This window comes from Mycotypha africana, assembly GCF_025528875.1.
Source record: "Mycotypha africana strain NRRL 2978 chromosome Unknown BDF20scaffold_5, whole genome shotgun sequence".
Taxonomy (NCBI): Eukaryota; Fungi; Mucoromycota; class Mucoromycetes; order Mucorales; family Mycotyphaceae; genus Mycotypha; species Mycotypha africana.
The window spans coordinates 776,292-793,814 of NW_026515729.1; the positions used below are offsets into that span (position 1 = coordinate 776,292).

At 37.8% G+C, this 17,523-nt stretch overlaps 6 protein-coding genes across 6 annotated transcripts; 5 read left to right on the top strand and 1 right to left on the bottom strand.

Moving 5' to 3' along the window:
• Nucleotides 1-76: 76 nt before the first annotated feature.
• On the top strand, nucleotides 77-3,829 carry BDF20DRAFT_868692 (armadillo-type protein). The gene is made up of 9 exons (XM_053080947.1): nucleotides 77-258; nucleotides 354-446; nucleotides 546-815; nucleotides 887-977; nucleotides 1,066-2,075; nucleotides 2,152-2,389; nucleotides 2,463-2,870; nucleotides 3,006-3,426; nucleotides 3,500-3,829. Exons 1-9 carry the CDS (start codon nucleotides 145-147, stop codon nucleotides 3,594-3,596), a joined length of 2,742 nt encoding a protein of 913 aa, XP_052936234.1. The 5' UTR covers nucleotides 77-144; the 3' UTR covers nucleotides 3,597-3,829.
• Nucleotides 3,778-5,997, top strand: BDF20DRAFT_868701 (uncharacterized protein). Its single transcript, XM_053080948.1, has 4 exons — nucleotides 3,778-4,188; nucleotides 4,352-4,475; nucleotides 4,573-5,144; nucleotides 5,225-5,997. Exons 1-4 carry the CDS (start codon nucleotides 3,893-3,895, stop codon nucleotides 5,835-5,837), a joined length of 1,605 nt encoding a protein of 534 aa, XP_052936235.1. The 5' UTR covers nucleotides 3,778-3,892; the 3' UTR covers nucleotides 5,838-5,997.
• A 15-nt stretch (nucleotides 5,998-6,012) lies between these two features.
• BDF20DRAFT_868706 (AP complex, mu/sigma subunit) lies at nucleotides 6,013-7,326 on the top strand. The gene is made up of 6 exons (XM_053080949.1): nucleotides 6,013-6,436; nucleotides 6,554-6,587; nucleotides 6,671-6,723; nucleotides 6,803-6,842; nucleotides 6,929-6,957; nucleotides 7,051-7,326. Exons 1-6 carry the CDS (start codon nucleotides 6,299-6,301, stop codon nucleotides 7,192-7,194), a joined length of 438 nt encoding a protein of 145 aa, XP_052936236.1. The 5' UTR covers nucleotides 6,013-6,298; the 3' UTR covers nucleotides 7,195-7,326.
• Nucleotides 7,308-10,552, top strand: BDF20DRAFT_868716 (amino acid permease/ SLC12A domain-containing protein). Its single transcript, XM_053080950.1, has 11 exons — nucleotides 7,308-7,708; nucleotides 7,813-7,852; nucleotides 7,939-7,971; nucleotides 8,148-8,196; nucleotides 8,275-8,337; nucleotides 8,374-8,378; nucleotides 8,671-8,921; nucleotides 9,025-9,119; nucleotides 9,200-9,566; nucleotides 9,662-10,062; nucleotides 10,171-10,552. The coding sequence occupies exons 1-11, from the start codon at nucleotides 7,491-7,493 to the stop codon at nucleotides 10,269-10,271; spliced, it is 1,623 nt and encodes a 540-aa protein (XP_052936237.1). The 5' UTR covers nucleotides 7,308-7,490; the 3' UTR covers nucleotides 10,272-10,552.
• A 460-nt stretch (nucleotides 10,553-11,012) lies between these two features.
• BDF20DRAFT_835342 (chaperonin 10-like protein) lies at nucleotides 11,013-12,829 on the bottom strand (the record flags this gene model as incomplete). Its single annotated transcript, XM_053078833.1, has 4 exons — nucleotides 11,013-12,204; nucleotides 12,402-12,498; nucleotides 12,624-12,696; nucleotides 12,770-12,829. 4 exons carry the CDS (start codon nucleotides 12,827-12,829, stop codon nucleotides 11,013-11,015), a joined length of 1,422 nt encoding a protein of 473 aa, XP_052936238.1.
• Nucleotides 12,830-15,478: 2,649 nt separating this feature from the next.
• BDF20DRAFT_957006 (uncharacterized protein) lies at nucleotides 15,479-17,368 on the top strand. The gene is made up of 2 exons (XM_053084919.1): nucleotides 15,479-16,146; nucleotides 16,217-17,368. The coding sequence occupies exons 1-2, from the start codon at nucleotides 15,568-15,570 to the stop codon at nucleotides 17,201-17,203; spliced, it is 1,566 nt and encodes a 521-aa protein (XP_052936239.1). The 5' UTR covers nucleotides 15,479-15,567; the 3' UTR covers nucleotides 17,204-17,368.
• Nucleotides 17,369-17,523: the final 155 nt, after the last annotated feature.

Genomic DNA, 17,523 nt, shown 5'->3' on the forward strand with positions numbered 1-17,523 from the left:
GAGTAGAGTGACTTATTCAAAAAAGTAGAGTTGCAGCTTTTATTCAGTACGAGAAAAGCAAGATATACTTTTTTCATTTTTTTATTTTTTTTTTTTTTTTGGTAGCTTTCGATTCTTCTTTCATCAAAAATCGTTATTCAATTCATGGCTTCAGAATCGGTTAACTTGGTACTTCAAGCATTGTCTTCGTTATATGGATCGAATAATCGTGATGCTACAAGAGAGGCATCACGCTGGTTGGAAAGTTTTCAAAAAAAGGTACCTGTCGACCCTCTTGGTTAGAAAAACATGTGGCACTTGACAAAACTTTTTTTGCCCGGTTGTACTAATGATATCTTGAACATTTTCTCCAGTCAGAAGCTTGGACAGTAGCTGATTATCTTTTGAGAGCGCCCGAGTCGAATACAGAGACTCGTCTGTTTGCTGCTCAAACCCTTAAGCAAAAGGTATACAACATGGATTTTATTAGGCCTTTTCGAAATACTCCACCTTTGGCAGCTCAAGAACGTTTTGAATTCACCGTAACTATCTTGTTTGTACACTAGATTACTTATGATTTACGTGAATTGGATGTGGAAGCACGCTTACAGCTACGCGATTCACTTATTGGGACTTTGCAAAAATCAATGACAACTTCGGGAGCAGTACGAGTACAATTATGCCTAGCTGTTGTGGATCTAGCTATCCAATTATTGCAGTGGAAGACAGTGGTGAAAGATTTTGTTGATTCGTTTGGCAAGACACCACTGTGTTTGCTTGAACTGTTAAAAATTCTACCTGAAGAGATGAATGGAAATACACGATTGCCATTGAGTGTAAATATAGGACAGAGCCTGCCAATGGTATAGTTTTTTTTTTGAAGGCTAATTCTCTTGTGCGATTGTAGGATGCTGAATACAAAACGAGAGTAGAAGAATTAATCAGTGAGAACGCTCAAGAAGTATTGAATTTATTACTTATGTATATGCAATCAAGTGGTAACGAAACTATAACACATTAGCACATCACAAAACGAAATTTATTTAATTAATGATTTCTTCTTTCATTTGTTGTTGGGGGTGGTAGAAAATAACGTGGATATGCAAGAAAAAATATTCAGTTGCTTATGTAGCTGGATTCGTACTGGAGAGTTGGATATCAAGGCACTCAGCAACACACCACTCATGAATTTGTCTTTCCAAGCTTTGGAATCACCTGAATTATTTGATACAGCAGTCGAGGTTGTCTCTGAAATAATCTATGAAACGAGAGATGTCATTGAATGTAGATCGATTATCGAACAAATATACCCTTTTTTCAGCAATTTATTATTGAAATTGCCGGAATTAATTGATGAGGAAGATGATGATACCGTAAGGGGCTACTGTCGGATTTTTGTGGAAGCAGGCGAATCCTATATCAATCTGATAGGTGCTCATCCAGAAATGTTCTCTACTTTGGTGGAAGGCATTTTGAAATGCTCAGCTTATAAAAATTTAGATATAGTCCCTATGACATTCAAATTCTGGTACGAGCTTACGAATTTACTGGAAACAGAGACGTACCGTGCGTCTACGCCTCAATTCTTGAAGTATTATGATGTGCTAGTGGATGTGATGATTGAGCACTTACGTTATCCAGACGATTTGGAATCAATGACAGCAGAGGAACGGGACGATTTCCGCGATTTCCGACATAAAATGGGCGATACATTGAAAGACTGCTGTCGCATATTGACACCGCAGCGATGCCTTATCAAACCTATGAACCTATTAACCAGCTTATTGAATAATCCGGCATCAACATGGCAGCAAATAGAAGCGCCGATCTTTTCATTGCGTGTCATGGGTTCGGAAGTTCCCAAGAACGAAGAAGAAGTGATGCCTCATATTATGGAATTTTTATCGCAATTACCGGATCATCCCAAAATTCGCTATGCTGCGACGCTTGTTATTTCACGATATTCTTTTTGGACAGAGCTCCATCCGCGATACATCACCTACCAGCTTAACTTTATTTCTGCGGGCTTTCAGAATGAAGAAGTGGCAGCAGCTAGTGCATTGGCTTTGAAACATCTATGCAAAGATTGTCGTGAGGTAAAGAGGGCGAAAAGCAATGAGGGATGAATCAACAAGCATGTAGTAATCTATTTTATTTTTTCTGTCTATGAAGCATATGGTCGACTTCATTGCTCAATTGCATAGCTTCTATTTGAACGTTGTCAAATCCCTACCTTTTAGAGATATTTTAGAAGTTACGGAAGCTGTCTCACACGTCATTGCTGTGATCTCGCCAAATGAAGTCTTGAAAGCGTTACAAATGTTTTGCTTGCCCGTTGCCCAACAACTGCACGGCATTGTTTCGAAAGGGAAGAACGTTGTCAGTGAACAGGAATGTGTTAAAATTGGAGGTAATGTAACTGAAGATCGCGCTCCGTTTTGCCAAATATGATCAGTTATCGTTGTTCTAACCTATTTCCGTAGATCTTTTGGAGCAAATAAGTGTCTTTTTTGACATTATCAAACCTCAAGTTCCTCTAGGACAGCCTCATCCTTGTATTTCCTTCATTAGCGAATTATGGCCGATGTTCGATGAGACACTATTGAACTTTGGCGAGCTTCCTACGGTTTCCGAGCCACTCTGTAAATGTTTCAATAGCTTCATTATCTCTTACGGAGCCCATCTCGTATCATTGCTTCCTCAATTAATGGAGCGCCTTGTCAATGCGTTCGCCAACACGGGTTTAAGTGCCTATCTTTGGGTTTCAATGAAATTAGTGAGTGAATTTGCCAGGTGCGATGGTGAACAACCATGTCTTGACTTTGTAAAAAGGCAGAGCCAGTCTATGTTTTCTGTGTTGCAGAAAAATCAAATCAACGATATTCCTGATGGTATGTTAAGATTACTTTTATTTTTACTTTTTGCTCATGCACGTTTGGGGTGATATGTTGTCCCATTCAAAACAAGGACAACCGACGAACAATAACGATGATATTAATAATGATACGCATTTATTATAATTTTAGTCGTCGAAGAATATTTCCGTCTGATTACAGCGTTCTTAGATAATGCGCCTGCTACACTTGTACAAGACCCTTTAATGGCAACCATATTTCAGGCAGGCATTGCAGTCTTGTCTATTACAGAACCGCATGCACTAGGTGCTACATTAACATTCCACCGTAAATTATTGCAAGTTTCTGATAGACTGCCTGTCATTACTGCACTTTTTCAGCAATATGGCGCCAGTTTTACAGCAGTTCTCTTTGATGGTTTAGTCGATTTTTACTATCAAGATTCGATTCCTGACGTAGCAGCTTTATTCAAATCTCTAGCAGAACTTTTACCAAAGGAATCAGCAGAATGGATGATGAATGTGGTGAATAACATTCCAGAAGAATATCTCTCCGTAGAAAGCAAATCAGATTTCCTTGCCAATTATACAAGGTAAAAGTGAAAGCTTGACTAGAGAAAGAAAAGAAAAACAGCCTTTAACCTTGAATTTTCTTTTATACGATAGTGCAATCAATGGGCAGCACTGGATCAAGGTTCGCAGGATCTTGTCCGATTTTGTGACGGTCTATAGGAGACGAAATGCCAATAAAATCAGAGCGTAATTTATGAATAAAATAAAAAAATGTCGAATTGCCCAGTTTTTCAGTTGACGGAAAGCGAATTTTTGCAACCATAACTGACATCCAACGTTTCTACAAACGTATCACTCTTGAAATTTTTTTTGAACTCCTGAATTTTCCTTTCTTATCTCCTTTTGAAAAAAAGGATCGTCTTTTCTTTTGTGTTTGCAAGCCCTTTTTTCTTTTTTATTTTTTATTTTTTTATTTTTTTATTTATTTATTTATTCTTCTTTATTTCAACGTCTTTTCTTAAACGATTTTCGATTAATAAAAGAGAAATGCTGACTAAAGGAGAACCTGTTCTGTACGCAGCCTCGCCTAGGAAAAGGTCACCATCGCCTTTGACTATCATTCTCCTTCTTGTAGGAACACTAGGTGCAATCAAATTTATTCAGTCTCTTAGAGCAACACCAACCATCCCGCAGCAACAGCAGCCCTATTTTGAACCGATGATACAGCAAACTGTGAAAGAGGCAGCCACCGACAAATTACCGCAAAAATCAGTGTTGCCTATTCCACCTGCTCTTGAAATGGAAATATCACCAGCATGTGAAAACGTAGATTTTCATTGGTTGTATGTATTATAGAAACAATCAAGAGTGAGTGAAAGGGACAGACAGATGGGCAAAAAAAAAAAAAAAAAAAAAAAAAAAAAGAGAATGAAAGGAAAAAACGTTCATCCGAGCAATATAATCTTTATATTAAATTTACAGTTGCATATAATTATATTTGAACAGAATTAATGACAGACAATTTTGGGATGGCTGGGAATCCAAAGTCATGTTTATGCGTACAGACGGAAAATTTACTCGAAAAAATGTCAAGATTACAGAAGGCGAATCCGTCTGTGTTGTTGCTATGGTAAAAAAAAAAGAAAAAAAAAAAAAAGATCTACACTCTAAATACGGTTTTAGTAATCCATTCTCATGAATGAACTCCTTCTCCTTTTGAAACCCAGACAGGACCTATACCAGCAGCAGGAGCGATCAAACATGTCGTTCATTATGCTCCAGCTGATTCGATTATTTTGACAGCGCAGAGTGATACTGAGGGTGTAAAAATGCCACTCACGTTAAAAGCACATGAGAAAGAGCGCAATATCTATTTTGCGTCTGCTCGATTCACGCATTCTGGCGTCTATCATTTGAATGCAAAGTTGGAATATCGATCTTATTTCTGGGAGCAGCCCTCCTTCCACGCCTACTCGCCTATACAATTTCTATCTAAAAATCTGTTGATTGTAGACAAAAAGACAAGCAAACCACAACAAGGTGCCAGTGATAGCAAGCAAGAAATTTGCAACATCCGTAACAATGTTGCTTCGAACGAGCAAACATCATTGGAAAGTAGTGTTTGGATAAATAGTAGAGGAAAGAAACAGTACGATTGGAAGACGGCTCAAAAGTTACAGAGCTTTTCTATGACGAACAGTAACTATACGTTTGTTCCCAATTGTAAAATCGATCAAGAAGGAGCGAACTGTTTATTGAAGAAGACGATTCATATGTGGGGCGATAAACATTTGCAAAGGTGAGAAAAGAAAGAAAACAAAAGAATATCCATGTCTATAGAGAACCTCTTTTTTTTTCTAACAGTTAGTTATCAAACAGAAATTTGGAAAGCTTGATGGCCGATACAACCGTCAGTAACCTGAATGATGCTTGTAACGACGGAAATTTGTTTGAAGGAGCAGCAATATCAACCGTCGATGTGAATACGCCATTCCTTTTGAACCAAAACAGCACAGCTGTCCATTTTGGAAGTATCGATACACAAATAGCCCAATCTTTCCAACAATGGGCTGGAGATATGATCGGCAAAGCTCGAGAACTACCATTGGCTGATATTGTGGTCATTGGCGTAGGCAATGAAGATTTGTCCATGGCTAGACAGAATCCAGAAGAATTTGCACAGTCATACTATGCCTTCTTATTCTACATTGCAAATACCATCTATCCTTCACAGCCGATTATTGTTAAAACAACGCAGTATGCCAGCGTTAAATCAGGCGCATCCAATTATGGACGTAGTTTGGCCTTCGCCAATATCATCAAGAGCTCAGTATCTGCCGTATCTGCCGTATCTCCCAATAGACGGAATCCCATACTTGTCTGGGATACGTACTCATTAGGATTCAGTGAAAATGAGTGTAGAAATAGCTTATATTCAACAGCTGATGCGCTGACATTGGAAAATATGCTACTTACAAACCTTGTCTGTTAAAAAAAATCGTCCTCCTTGTTGACGTCAACATTCTTGCCAACTTCATCATCACCCTCATCACGATTCAATCAATTGTATATACTTTCTCAACATCCCTCCTTTTGTACCAATATAGATTGTACCTCTTAATTTAGATAGTCTTTTCGGCAGAAAACTCACCTAAAAAAAAAAAAAAAAAAAAAAAAAAAAAAAAAAAAAGAAAGACTTGATATAGTCTTTAGTAATAAATATACTTTAATAGATAATCATATCAATAGAATTATCCTGCAAATAAAAAATACTAATTCCTTAGATTCACAAAAAAGGGAAGGCACTCATTATCGATAGGCTTCAATAAGCAGGACTACTATATCACGTGCTATCGGCTGAATGATCTCTACCCATGTACCTTTCACCAGCCTAATTTTATCTCGCATAATTATCTCCTTTTTCTTTCTCTGTCTGCATCTTTCTTTTTTTTCATGATTCACTTTTTTCTCATCGTGAACCGATCTTGCAGAACAAGATTTGCCAAATATTACAACAACGATAATGAAGAAAATAGATCAGCTAATGAGCTCGATATCGTCAGACGGTGTATTATAAGAAAGCAGAATCAGGTATATAGCAGGATGAACAAGAAATATCAAGTTATCATCTTCACTGTACTTCTTTTGTGTGTGTGCGCGTATGTGTGTGTTTGTGTGCGTGTGTGTGACTAACTTTGCACAGAACAGACACTTTTCTTTCCTTGGAACGATAGTAAAATAGGTAAAAATGGGCAAACTGAAGAAAAGATAGGGGTGCGATAGTTACGAAGAAGGGAAGATTGACGAGATCTAGCATTAAAATAGTCTACCGTGCTTATGCTTCGTTGTATTTTATCATCAGTTGCGACTCTGAGGATGTAAATGGAAATAGCGCGATCAACAATCTTCTTTGATTTGACAAATTTCTCTTGGTTTTTTTTTTTTTTTTCTCTTTAGAACGAGTTTGCCTATCTTGAACTCATCCAAACCTTCACAGGTAAAGAGAACAAAAGGATTATCGAGAATATTCGAAACAATTAGAAACTGATCGTTATCTCGAAACAAAACTATGTTTGGCTGTAGAATGCTTGAATCAATTTTTTGATAATGTGGTAAAAGCGTAGTTCAACGTGTCGGGAAGGCAACCACACAATATGAATCTTACCTAAATGGATGTATTTCATTTCTTCATTTTCTAATGTTAGACGGAACTCGATCTTGTGTTCAACCTTGAAAAGGTCCACATGCTCCTCGACGAGATCATTGTAAAAGGCCTTATAATGGAAACCAATCAAGAAAGAATCTTGGCTTCCATGAATGCACTGTTTTCCAATCAGAAGAAGAGATAACCGTTTTTGCCTCGGTTTGGGTTCGCACAATTGTGCAACCCGCCTATCTTTTCCTTCCATAGCACCCTCTGTGTAATGCTTGCTAAATTGAGGTTGTTTTTTTTTTGTTTTCTTTTTTTTTTTTGATTTACCTACGCCAACTGCTTTATGAAGAAACGGAAATATTTGTTAAATGATCACACTCTCTTCTCTTTCATTCTCTTTTTGTTTTTTTATTTCTCTTTGGTTCTTTGACCATTGTTCTCAACTAATACTAATAGCGGGCAGATCAAAAATCACCATTGCCAATCATTTGAATGCTTCTAAATAAGGCTTCAAAAGAGTTTCAGCAGCCAGAATCTGCTGGCAATTATTATCACGAGTCTCAAGAGATTCAAGATCATGAAAAAGCAAGCCCACCTTCTTATATCTCTCAGAATTTAAATGAGGAAGAAGCTAATGAACTTCAGTCGGGCACTGTCCGTGGCTTAACTGCCAGACATATTCAAATGATATCTTTGGGTGGTGCCATTGGGTATATGTTCAGTTATTTTTTTATGATTGCTCGTTCAAAATGAGCGATAAGATTCATCATTTCTAACTGCCACTGTCTATCCTTCAATTAAAACAAAAAAAAAGTACTGGTCTCTTTTTGAATTCAGGCAGTAATATTGCTGAAGTAAGGAATAAGATCACTCAACACTGTCTTGACTTCTCTCTTTGCTTTTACTGACGATATTATCAACCCTTATTGTCTTATAATAGGCTGGACCTGCTGGTGCTTTGATTGCCTATTGTGTTGGTAAATATTAGAAATGAAACATAGAAAAAATCAGAAACTGTTATCTTAACTTACTAATATCAACCATACATCATTTTTTACTGTCTAGTTGGCTTCATGGTATGCAAACAACAATTACAGAAAATATGATTATCCGTATAATAATATTACGACGTCTGTTTCGACAATATAGGTGTACTGTATCATGACATGTCTTGGGGAAATGGCTACTTTCATGCCCGGTATATATAATAATTAGGCACACATCTCTCTTTTTTATCACCTATTCTCATTTAGTTTATCTCACTACATTAACACAGTATCTGGCTCATTCAACCACTATGCTACACGATTTGTTGATCCTTCATTAGGTTTTGCTTTAGGTTGGAACTACTGGTAAGCAAATATCATTATAATAGATTTAGTTTGTTCTACATAAAAGCAAGCTCTTACTCATCATTTGTTTTGAGCATAGGTTTTCTGTAAGTCAAATTCATTCAACTCGACCCAAGTTTTTTTGTACATAGAGTGACTATCACCTTATTGAAACTTATCCTTCTCTCTTTTCTCTTTACGTATTTCGTATCACTATTCATCAATCTCTTGGAATTATAGTGGGTAGGTTCCCGTCCTTCATTGTTATTGCGTAACTTTGAGTGTCCAATGGCTCTGACTCTGCTCTTTTTCTCTTTTTCCGTTTATTCCTGGGACATTAGGCTGTGACAATTTCAACAGAACTCGCCGCTGCTGCAACGATTATCAAATATTGGAAGGAAGTGATGCCTGATGCTGCCTGGTCCATCATTTTCCTTGTTCTCATGATTGCCATTAACTTCTTGGGCGTTAGAATTTATGGTGAGATGGAGTATTGGTTTGCTTTAATCAAGATTCTTATTGTCATTGTCTTTGTGATTATTGCTATTCTCGCTACGGCGGGTGCTATTGGTGGCCACACAATTGGTTTTGAGTAAGTTGCAACAATACTAAATACAGCAACTACTAATCAGACATACACACACATTCTATCCAGGATGATGGCTGTTACTAAATTGTTTTTTTTTTCCCCTCAGATATTGGAAGAACCCCGGTGCTTTCAATAATGGTGCTGTTGGAACAGTGAGCGTCCTTCTATCTGCTGGTTTCTCTTTTCAAGGAACGGAAATTGGTAATATTGAATCGAGCTTACATAATTTGTAATTCTTGGCTAATGGTTTTTTTTAAATTTTTGAATCACAATAATTATAGTTGGTATCACTGCTGGTGAAGCCAAAAATCCCACAAAGACAGTGCCTCGCGCTATTCGCAATACTTTCTGGCGTATCCTTATTTTCTACGTCCTTACAATCTTTCTGATTGGTATGTGTCTGCCTTTCAACAATGAAGATTTGCAGAATGGTGATGGTGGACCTGGTACTGCTTCTTTCACTTTGGTGTTTAAAGTGGCTGGAATTGAAGCGGGTGCACATGTTATTAATGCTGTGGTTTTAACCAGTGTTTTGTCTGCTTGTAACTCTTCTATGTATACCACTTCTCGTACTCTATTGGGTTTGTCGAGAGATAACAACGCTCCTGCTTTTCTGGGTCGCGTGAATCGGTTCGGTGCTCCTTTCTGGTAAGCTTGAAAAGAGAGCGCTGGTTTTTTCTTAGAAAAGTTCTCACGCGTTGTTCTTGTGCTTACCCCACCTGTTTTCGCACTTCAAATGATAGGGCTGTATTGTTTTCGTCCATCACTGGTTTTGCTTGTGTCTTTGTATCTATTTATAGTGCTGAAGAGGCCTTCATTTGGTTTTTGAGTATCACTGCTGTGACCGGTTTCATCAGCTGGGCCGGCATCGCTGGTATTCATATACGTTTCCGTCGTGCCTATATTCGACAAGGCAGGAGCATTGATGAGCTTCCCTACAAAGCGATGGGTTATCCTTTCAGTGGTCTTTTTGCCTGCATCCTTTGTATTTTGATTATTCTTGGCCAAGGTTACAAGGCTTTCACTCCTGAATTTAAGCCTATTACTTTTGTTACCAATTACATCGGTATTGTTCCATTTGTGTTATGTTATGTTATTCACAAGCTTTGGACCAAGAGCAAAGTTGTTCCACTGGAAGAAGTTGGTAAAGATGGCTATTATCTGCTTGTTTTAAAAACGATGATTCAAAGAGAACACACAATCTCTAATCTATCTCTTTTTTGCTTTTTTCTTTCATCTCTTTAAATTGTAGACTTTGAAACAGGTCGTGTTACTCGTTTAGACATTGAAAAAGACAATGAAGAGGACAAACACATACCTCGCTGGAAGAAAGTGTTGGCTTGGATAATTTAAAGTAATACAATACTGTCTGTATGATTTACTGAATACTATGTCTTTTTTTTTTTTTTTATTACAATATAACGTTATTCATATCCGCTCATAATAATAATACAATTTCGCTAATTTATTATCCCAATAACGAAAATAATTTGTTCTATCTTGAAGTTGAATGTAAAACAGTCATACTTAAACTTTTACTCACTTTGTAACAATGACCTAAACGACGTAAAAAGTAGGTAAATGTACAATAAATTCCCTTATTAGTTTCAATCCCGTGCCAGATTGTATTTGACAAAAAGAACCGTAAAGATTGCACACGCACTACCGTTACGTTGTTGATAGTAGTCAATGTAGAAATAATGCTTATGGACAGCATAGATCATTGTTCACCCGCCATTATTGTCCAAAAAACTTAGTTCCTATGATTTCTTGTTATTCTTCAGATCGGTCTATTATCTCTATGAATAGACAGCGGTTTTCTTTACTTATATACTCAATGCATAAGAAGAATGACAATAGTACGACAATGTTTTCCTATTTTGGGAATGGTAAAATTAAGTTTTAATCACAAGGTCCATGAATTGGAAAAGAACCTACAGTTTTGGCAAACGAAAACCAGATTGGGCTGTATGAATTACACAAAGAAGATTAACTTTTCTCGTCAAATTAAGATAATATGTTCATTATACTACACTATAAATACAAAATGCTGGGGAGGGTGGGTCGAGTAAAAAGGTGAAAGGAGACACAGACTTAAGCATCGTTTTCCAGTACGATACGGTATCTGGCTTTCCCGTCTCTGAGAGCTTGCACAGCTGCATTACAGTTCTTCAGTGAATATTTGTTAATCCAGGGCTTGACTTCGCTATGAATAGCTGCGAATCGCAACATATCTTCAATCATACGGGGAGAACCAATGATAGAACCGGATAAACTGATTTGCTTGCCAGCCAAAAGTAAAGGCGAAATACCAGCTAGTGGCACTTCAGGAATGGCGACCATAATGAATTGACCATTGTTCTGTAGTAAATTAAGATGTGAAGGCCAGTCAAAGTGCTGAGCAAAGCTTGTACAGATGATATGCGTCAGAGTATTTGCGTTGTTCTTCATCTCCTGCACATCACCAGAAACGATATACTTTTCACAGCCTAATTCTTTGGCATCCTCACGCTTTCTACTGGAGTGAGAGATAGCTACCGGTTCAGCACCCATGGCTTTAACCCACTGAATTGCAAAATGACCTAAACCACCAATGCCAATGACACCGACGCGATCACCGGCTTGAACATGGGCCTTTCTGAGGGGAGCATAAGTAGTAACGCCAGCACAAAAGAAGCTAGCTGCTATTTCATTCGTCATGCTACAAGGAATCTTGAAGACGAAGCGATGATTGCCTCTCCACTTATTGGCATATCCGCCAAAAGTCTTGTCGCCGGTTTTCCAAAATCCGTTATAAGTTCCTCCACGACCAAGAAGACCATCCTTACAAATATTTTCATTTCCATGTTGACATTCTTCACATTCACCACAGGAATCACATTGAGCACCCACACCCACTCGGTCACCAATGTGGAAATGCTTTACTTGGCTACCCACACGTGTACAAATGCCTACGATTTCGTGACCCACGACGCAAGGATAGTCAGTAGGGCCCCAACCAGAATCTAACGTATGGATGTCTGAACCACAAACACCACAATGTGTAATTTCCATTTCTATGTCGGTTTCTTCCCATTCTTTCAAAGGCAATTCCATCTGCTGCAAAGGAGCCCCTGGAATAAATACCGTATCAATGTGGCATAGGTTAGCAAACATACATCCTGTGCATTGATCTGCTTTAGATCGACGATGAATCTGAATGTAAACTATACCTTTGCCTACAGAAGTCCATCCAACAAAAGTATCTTCGTCGTTGTTATTAAACATGTTCCGTTCAGCTAATAGTCTAATGATTTTTTCTTCAGAATAAAATCGAATAGTTAAAGAAAATTTTCCTTTGCCTCAGTTTCTCCTTTATATACGATTTACTGAAAGTTCAAGGTTCCAACTTAATGCTTATCTCATCCGTGGAAGAGCAATTTTTAGCTTAGTCGTTCCCTTAATTTAGAGAGCTGTTGAACGTTATGTAATCAAAATGTTAACCTTAATGCTTTAGCAGGAACAGACGGGAAATGCCAAAAATGTTTACGTAAGTGAAAGCAAGACGATTGCCATGGCTGCATATCGACGTTTAGAGGCGCTTAAAACACCGCATAGTAATGTTATTGACATTGCATTATTTCCCGTTACCTGGGGTAACAACGGGGAGGGACTTAAAAATTCATCCGAAACCAAAAAATACAGGGACCGAGGTTCACTAATTACATAAGCAATAAGAACTTGCTAAATCTCTCAAAAGCAAGTTTAATTTTGCCTTATTTGTGTAATTTCCATGGGCCTTTATTTATGTCAAGTCTTTTACAAATACACTAAAAGTAATGTAGGTCATTATTTCTCAGCAAAAATATTACCCGTTTGTAGCGTAAACTACGTTTGACAGTTACGCGCTGAGCGCTACAAACACTTGGCATGGTTTACAGAATAATCCCTTTGAACCAGACAAACTAGCGTCTACATGCAAGGAAGCAAGTTTTGTTCCGTCTCCTGAAAAAAAACCTTTTCAAATTAAAACTATATCTTTCTGAACAGTAAGCTTCATTCTCTCCTCTAAACATTTGATACATTTGAATCTTCTTGCAACAACTGATCTAATAGAAGTTTCTAACTAGATCTGAAATGTTTGGGCATATGCATTAATGGTCGGATCTCATTGACTAAAAAAACGAAAGACCCTTTTGAATTCTTATGTAAGCAGAAGAAGATTACATAATCTTTAAAGAATGGATGTGCACGGCAGGAACATTTGACTTGTATGGTCAACAAGGATCTGATATCTAATAGGGAATGTATACGGGACACTGAAGGTCCAACAAAACGCGCGTTGCACGCTTCTCATAGTACATATCATTCTCACACAGGAGTAGTGCTGTTTTTAATATGTAGCAAAAGCTATAACTCAGCTGGATACAAGCAGTATACATGTTTCTTATGTACATGAAGGCCTAATTTTATATTTTTCTTAAATGTTGAAGAGAAAAAAGTTTCTTTTAAAGTTAGCTGAAAATCATATGGTATTGAAAGGAGAGAAAGATAAATAGTATCATGTTGGTTCTATTTAGAAAAAGCTTCTATTAAGGGGGATAGGTTCTATTATCAGCACTATTTACAGAAAGACCCAAATAATAGCTGTATTCTTTACCGAAATAATGGTAAAAAGATGTATATAACAGATAGCCAAAGTGTTCAAAGAAATTTTTATGCAATGAACAATGATAAAGTTTGGTTGTATCAAAGACAAGAAGACGTCATTGGAAAAGTTAGCGAAAAAGCTTCTGATAAATTGCTCTCTGGTCATGGAAGGCGCTTACTAAGATGGTTGATAGATGAGAGAGAGAGAGATAGAGAGAGAGAATAAAAAGAGGCATCTATGTGTAAACGCATATGCTCTAAAAATAGGGAAATATGGTCTTCCGGAAAGCACGAGGTTTTGCGGTTTTTTTTTGGTTTTTTTTTTTTTTTCTCGGGGTTATGCTTTATCGTATTTACAGGAGTAACTACCACGACTAATTGCCCTTCTTTTGAAGCTGAAGAGAAAATGCATGAATGGCATTAATTGCGGATGAACTCCGAGCTCTTATACAACACTGGATAATATGATCCAGCAATCCGAATGCTATGTATCCGAAAACAAGCTGTTCGAATTCTAAATGTAGCATAATCAAGCTAATAGATACCCAGCAAGCAAAAAAAAGAAGAAGAAAAAAAAAAAAAAAAAAAAGTTGATCCAATACTTTATCCAAATTAGCCTAAAAAGTTGAACATCTATACATAGGCTCGATATTGTTCTATAATGATTTAACCATGCACTGTTGATATATTGATTGTTTGCACAGTCATGTACGTTATTCTGGTGTTTGCTTGCTAGCTTACTACTCCATTCAAAATATTAGAGACAAGGATGAGGCATTTGTTTAATTAAACCTACTATATACAAGTGGGTACTTTACCAAAATACATTGCTTATTATAGGCCCTAACTAGTACCTTTCAAAGTTGGTCATTATCAGAAAAAAAATAAAAGTAAGGAGTGTCATGTTGTATCTCTAATAAAGAATTTGAGATATAAGAAAGGCTCCCTTTTCCTGAACTCTAGACTTTTTCAACCCCCTTTCTTCAGTCACTCCTTTTAGTCACAAGGAGATTCACCTATGCCCTTTTAGGTAAGGAAATCAATCGTATTGGTATCGAGTATGTTGTAACGCAGTAGCAGTAAAAGTTTAGCAGGTATGCTCTTAATTGTACTTAGTAATAAAATGATATACAGTCTTACTCCCTGTAGACTAATTGTCGATCAATCTATTTTTTATGTCTACTTTCCTTATTGAAAATGATATAAAGAATGGTTTGTAGTGTAGGTTATACGCTCTTTCCTTATAAAAGATTTCATCGTATCTTTCTTTTCTTTTTTTTTTTTTCTAAATCTTTTTTTGTTTTGATTTATATACAATACACACTCTGCATAAGATACACCTAATTGAAGTATTCCTGTTATGAATGACTCATTAATTCCTCATTGTGAACAGCCTACCACACCTTTGTTAATGAATGAAAAATTGCCGGGAATTGATAAGCTTCCCAAATTGGAGGAAAATACACCTTCACCCACCGCACCTACAGCTGCCATACAGCAATTCAGCAACAATCAAATTCCCACAAGTTATGTGCATCCAGCCTCAAGTAACAGTAATAGTTACAATAGCTCTTACAATATGATGTATCAACAGCAACATCAACAGCAGCAACATTTGTCTCCTCCATTGACACCAGCTATATCTCCTTCTTCTATCCTCTACGACTCAATTAACTATAAGCGTAAGTTTTCTGTTGATGTTGGACCATTTGGTTTCGGTTCAACAACGAGTGCAATGCATCCGCACTTGACAGAAATGCAGCAAGAAGCTTATCGTCGAAGCTCTTGTTCAGCAGTTTCAATGGATAGTTGTGATCAGCAAGCAGCTCCCAGTTACTCAACTGCTGCCACTACCATGGTTAACTCACGCTGTCAGCAACCACAAACAGATTATTCCTTTTTGCACAACGGTAGTCTTCAATCCTTTGAGCCTCCTATTTCATCCGCTGCTACGACTACAACTACATCATCTCCAACAACAGCAACAGCCTTTGGTGCTGCCGCGGCTGGCATCAATGGCATGGACGGGCATGGTAATAGCACCAACAACTTCAAAGCTAGTTCCCCTAACGGTGGTAGTGCTTCTCGTAGAGGATCGAGGGCTCAACTCACTGGTCCAGCTATTCAACATAAGCATGTTTGTAAGTATCCTTATTGTTCTTGGAGTTTCAAACGCTATGAACATCTCAAGCGTCATATGCTTGTTCACACTGGTAAAAGACCTCATGTTTGCCATTATCCCGGTTGTGGTAAAAGTTTCAGTCGATCTGATAACTTTCACGCTCATTACCGTACTCATACGAAGAAGGCCAATATGTTGCAGCAACAACAAGGGTTAACCCTGGGCACAACAGTTAGACGAAAGTCATCCATCAAGTCCCGACAAGCTGCGAATGCTGCCGTTTCCAATATGCATGCCAACATCCCCATGGCCAATACTGTGAATGTGTCTAATTCTGCCACTGCTATGTCGATAGGCTCTCAAGTATCTCAACCAAGGTTCGACTCATCCACTTATTGTGTCAAGCAACAACCGAGTCATCAGTTTGATTTGTCCTCTTATGACAGTATGTATGCTGCTCGAGGTTATATGACTGAGGTACGAAGCCAGTCAATATAATAAGAAGACCTTAGATTTAATACTCATAAACAATTTTTTCATATTGTAGAATACTCATGTTTATCAAGGTCAACCTCCCTCTCCTCATCACAACCAGCAACAACATCAGCATCAGCAGCATCAGCAGCAACAACAACAACAGCAGCAGCAGCATCAGCAGCATGAGCAGCAGCAACATCAACAATACATGCGTCACTTTGGTCTGAACCACTCGGGTGTTCATAATTTACAAGACACTTCTGCACTTCCCAACACTGGCGTGCCATCTTTGCTTAACCATGAGATCAATAACGGTCACCAACAACATCATCAACAGCCATTTTATGCTGCTGCTACAACAATGCATAGCCCTGCAACGAATAATATGGTCGTCTCTTCACCTGAACATGAGCGATTTGGCTATTCAGTTGCACCTATGACTCCTACCAGCTACAATCCTATGATGCATCACCACCAGCAACCTGGTACTGCTCATTATGTTACCACACCTAGAGATACTTATGGCTATCACCCTTATCCTATGCAACATAGCTCTTCCGATAGTGAGAGTAGCTCCATTACTGCTGCTGTTGCCGCCGTCGTTGCTCCACGTACAGATTCAGGGTCGTCTGCTCCAACCACTGCTCCGACAACCATCAAAGGAAGCCGTAAAGGAAACAACGGAGGCAACAATAACAATAACTGTAAATCCCATACTTGTCCCGTCACACAATGTCAGCGTCGCTTTAAACGCTTAGAACACTTGAAACGCCATATGCGCATTCATACCCTTGAACGACCTTTTGCTTGCAACTTCCCTAATTGTCAAAAAACCTTTTCGCGATCCGATAACTTATCGCAACATATGAAGACGCACCAACGTGTTGAAGATCGTCGTAGAAAACAACATTATCAAAAACCAAAAAAAGTCACCACTACTACTGCTAACAACAATCAAGAGAAGCAGCAATCTTCCAATAATGAAAATGATAATATTCTATCCAATATGGTTGGTATGTCATGGCAATCTGCCACTACCGGAACAGTGGGCTGCTAATCTACATACACACATACACAACGTTTTTACAACAATTTCCAATAATATCTAACAAAAAAAAGGCTCGCGTACTCTTTACTCATGTCCAAATACCACAATTATGGAAACAAATACCTCCAAAAAAGAAGAAAAAAACAAAAAAAAAAGAAAAGAAAAAAAAACCCCCCTTTAATAATGTATAATAGAATTTGATACCGTTAAATCTCAACATTTTATATGCTACCTCACAACAACATCTCAATTTTTTCTATTATTGCATCCTATTTATTTGTTTTCCTCTCATATTTAAGCATCAACCAACTCATCCACACTCACATTTT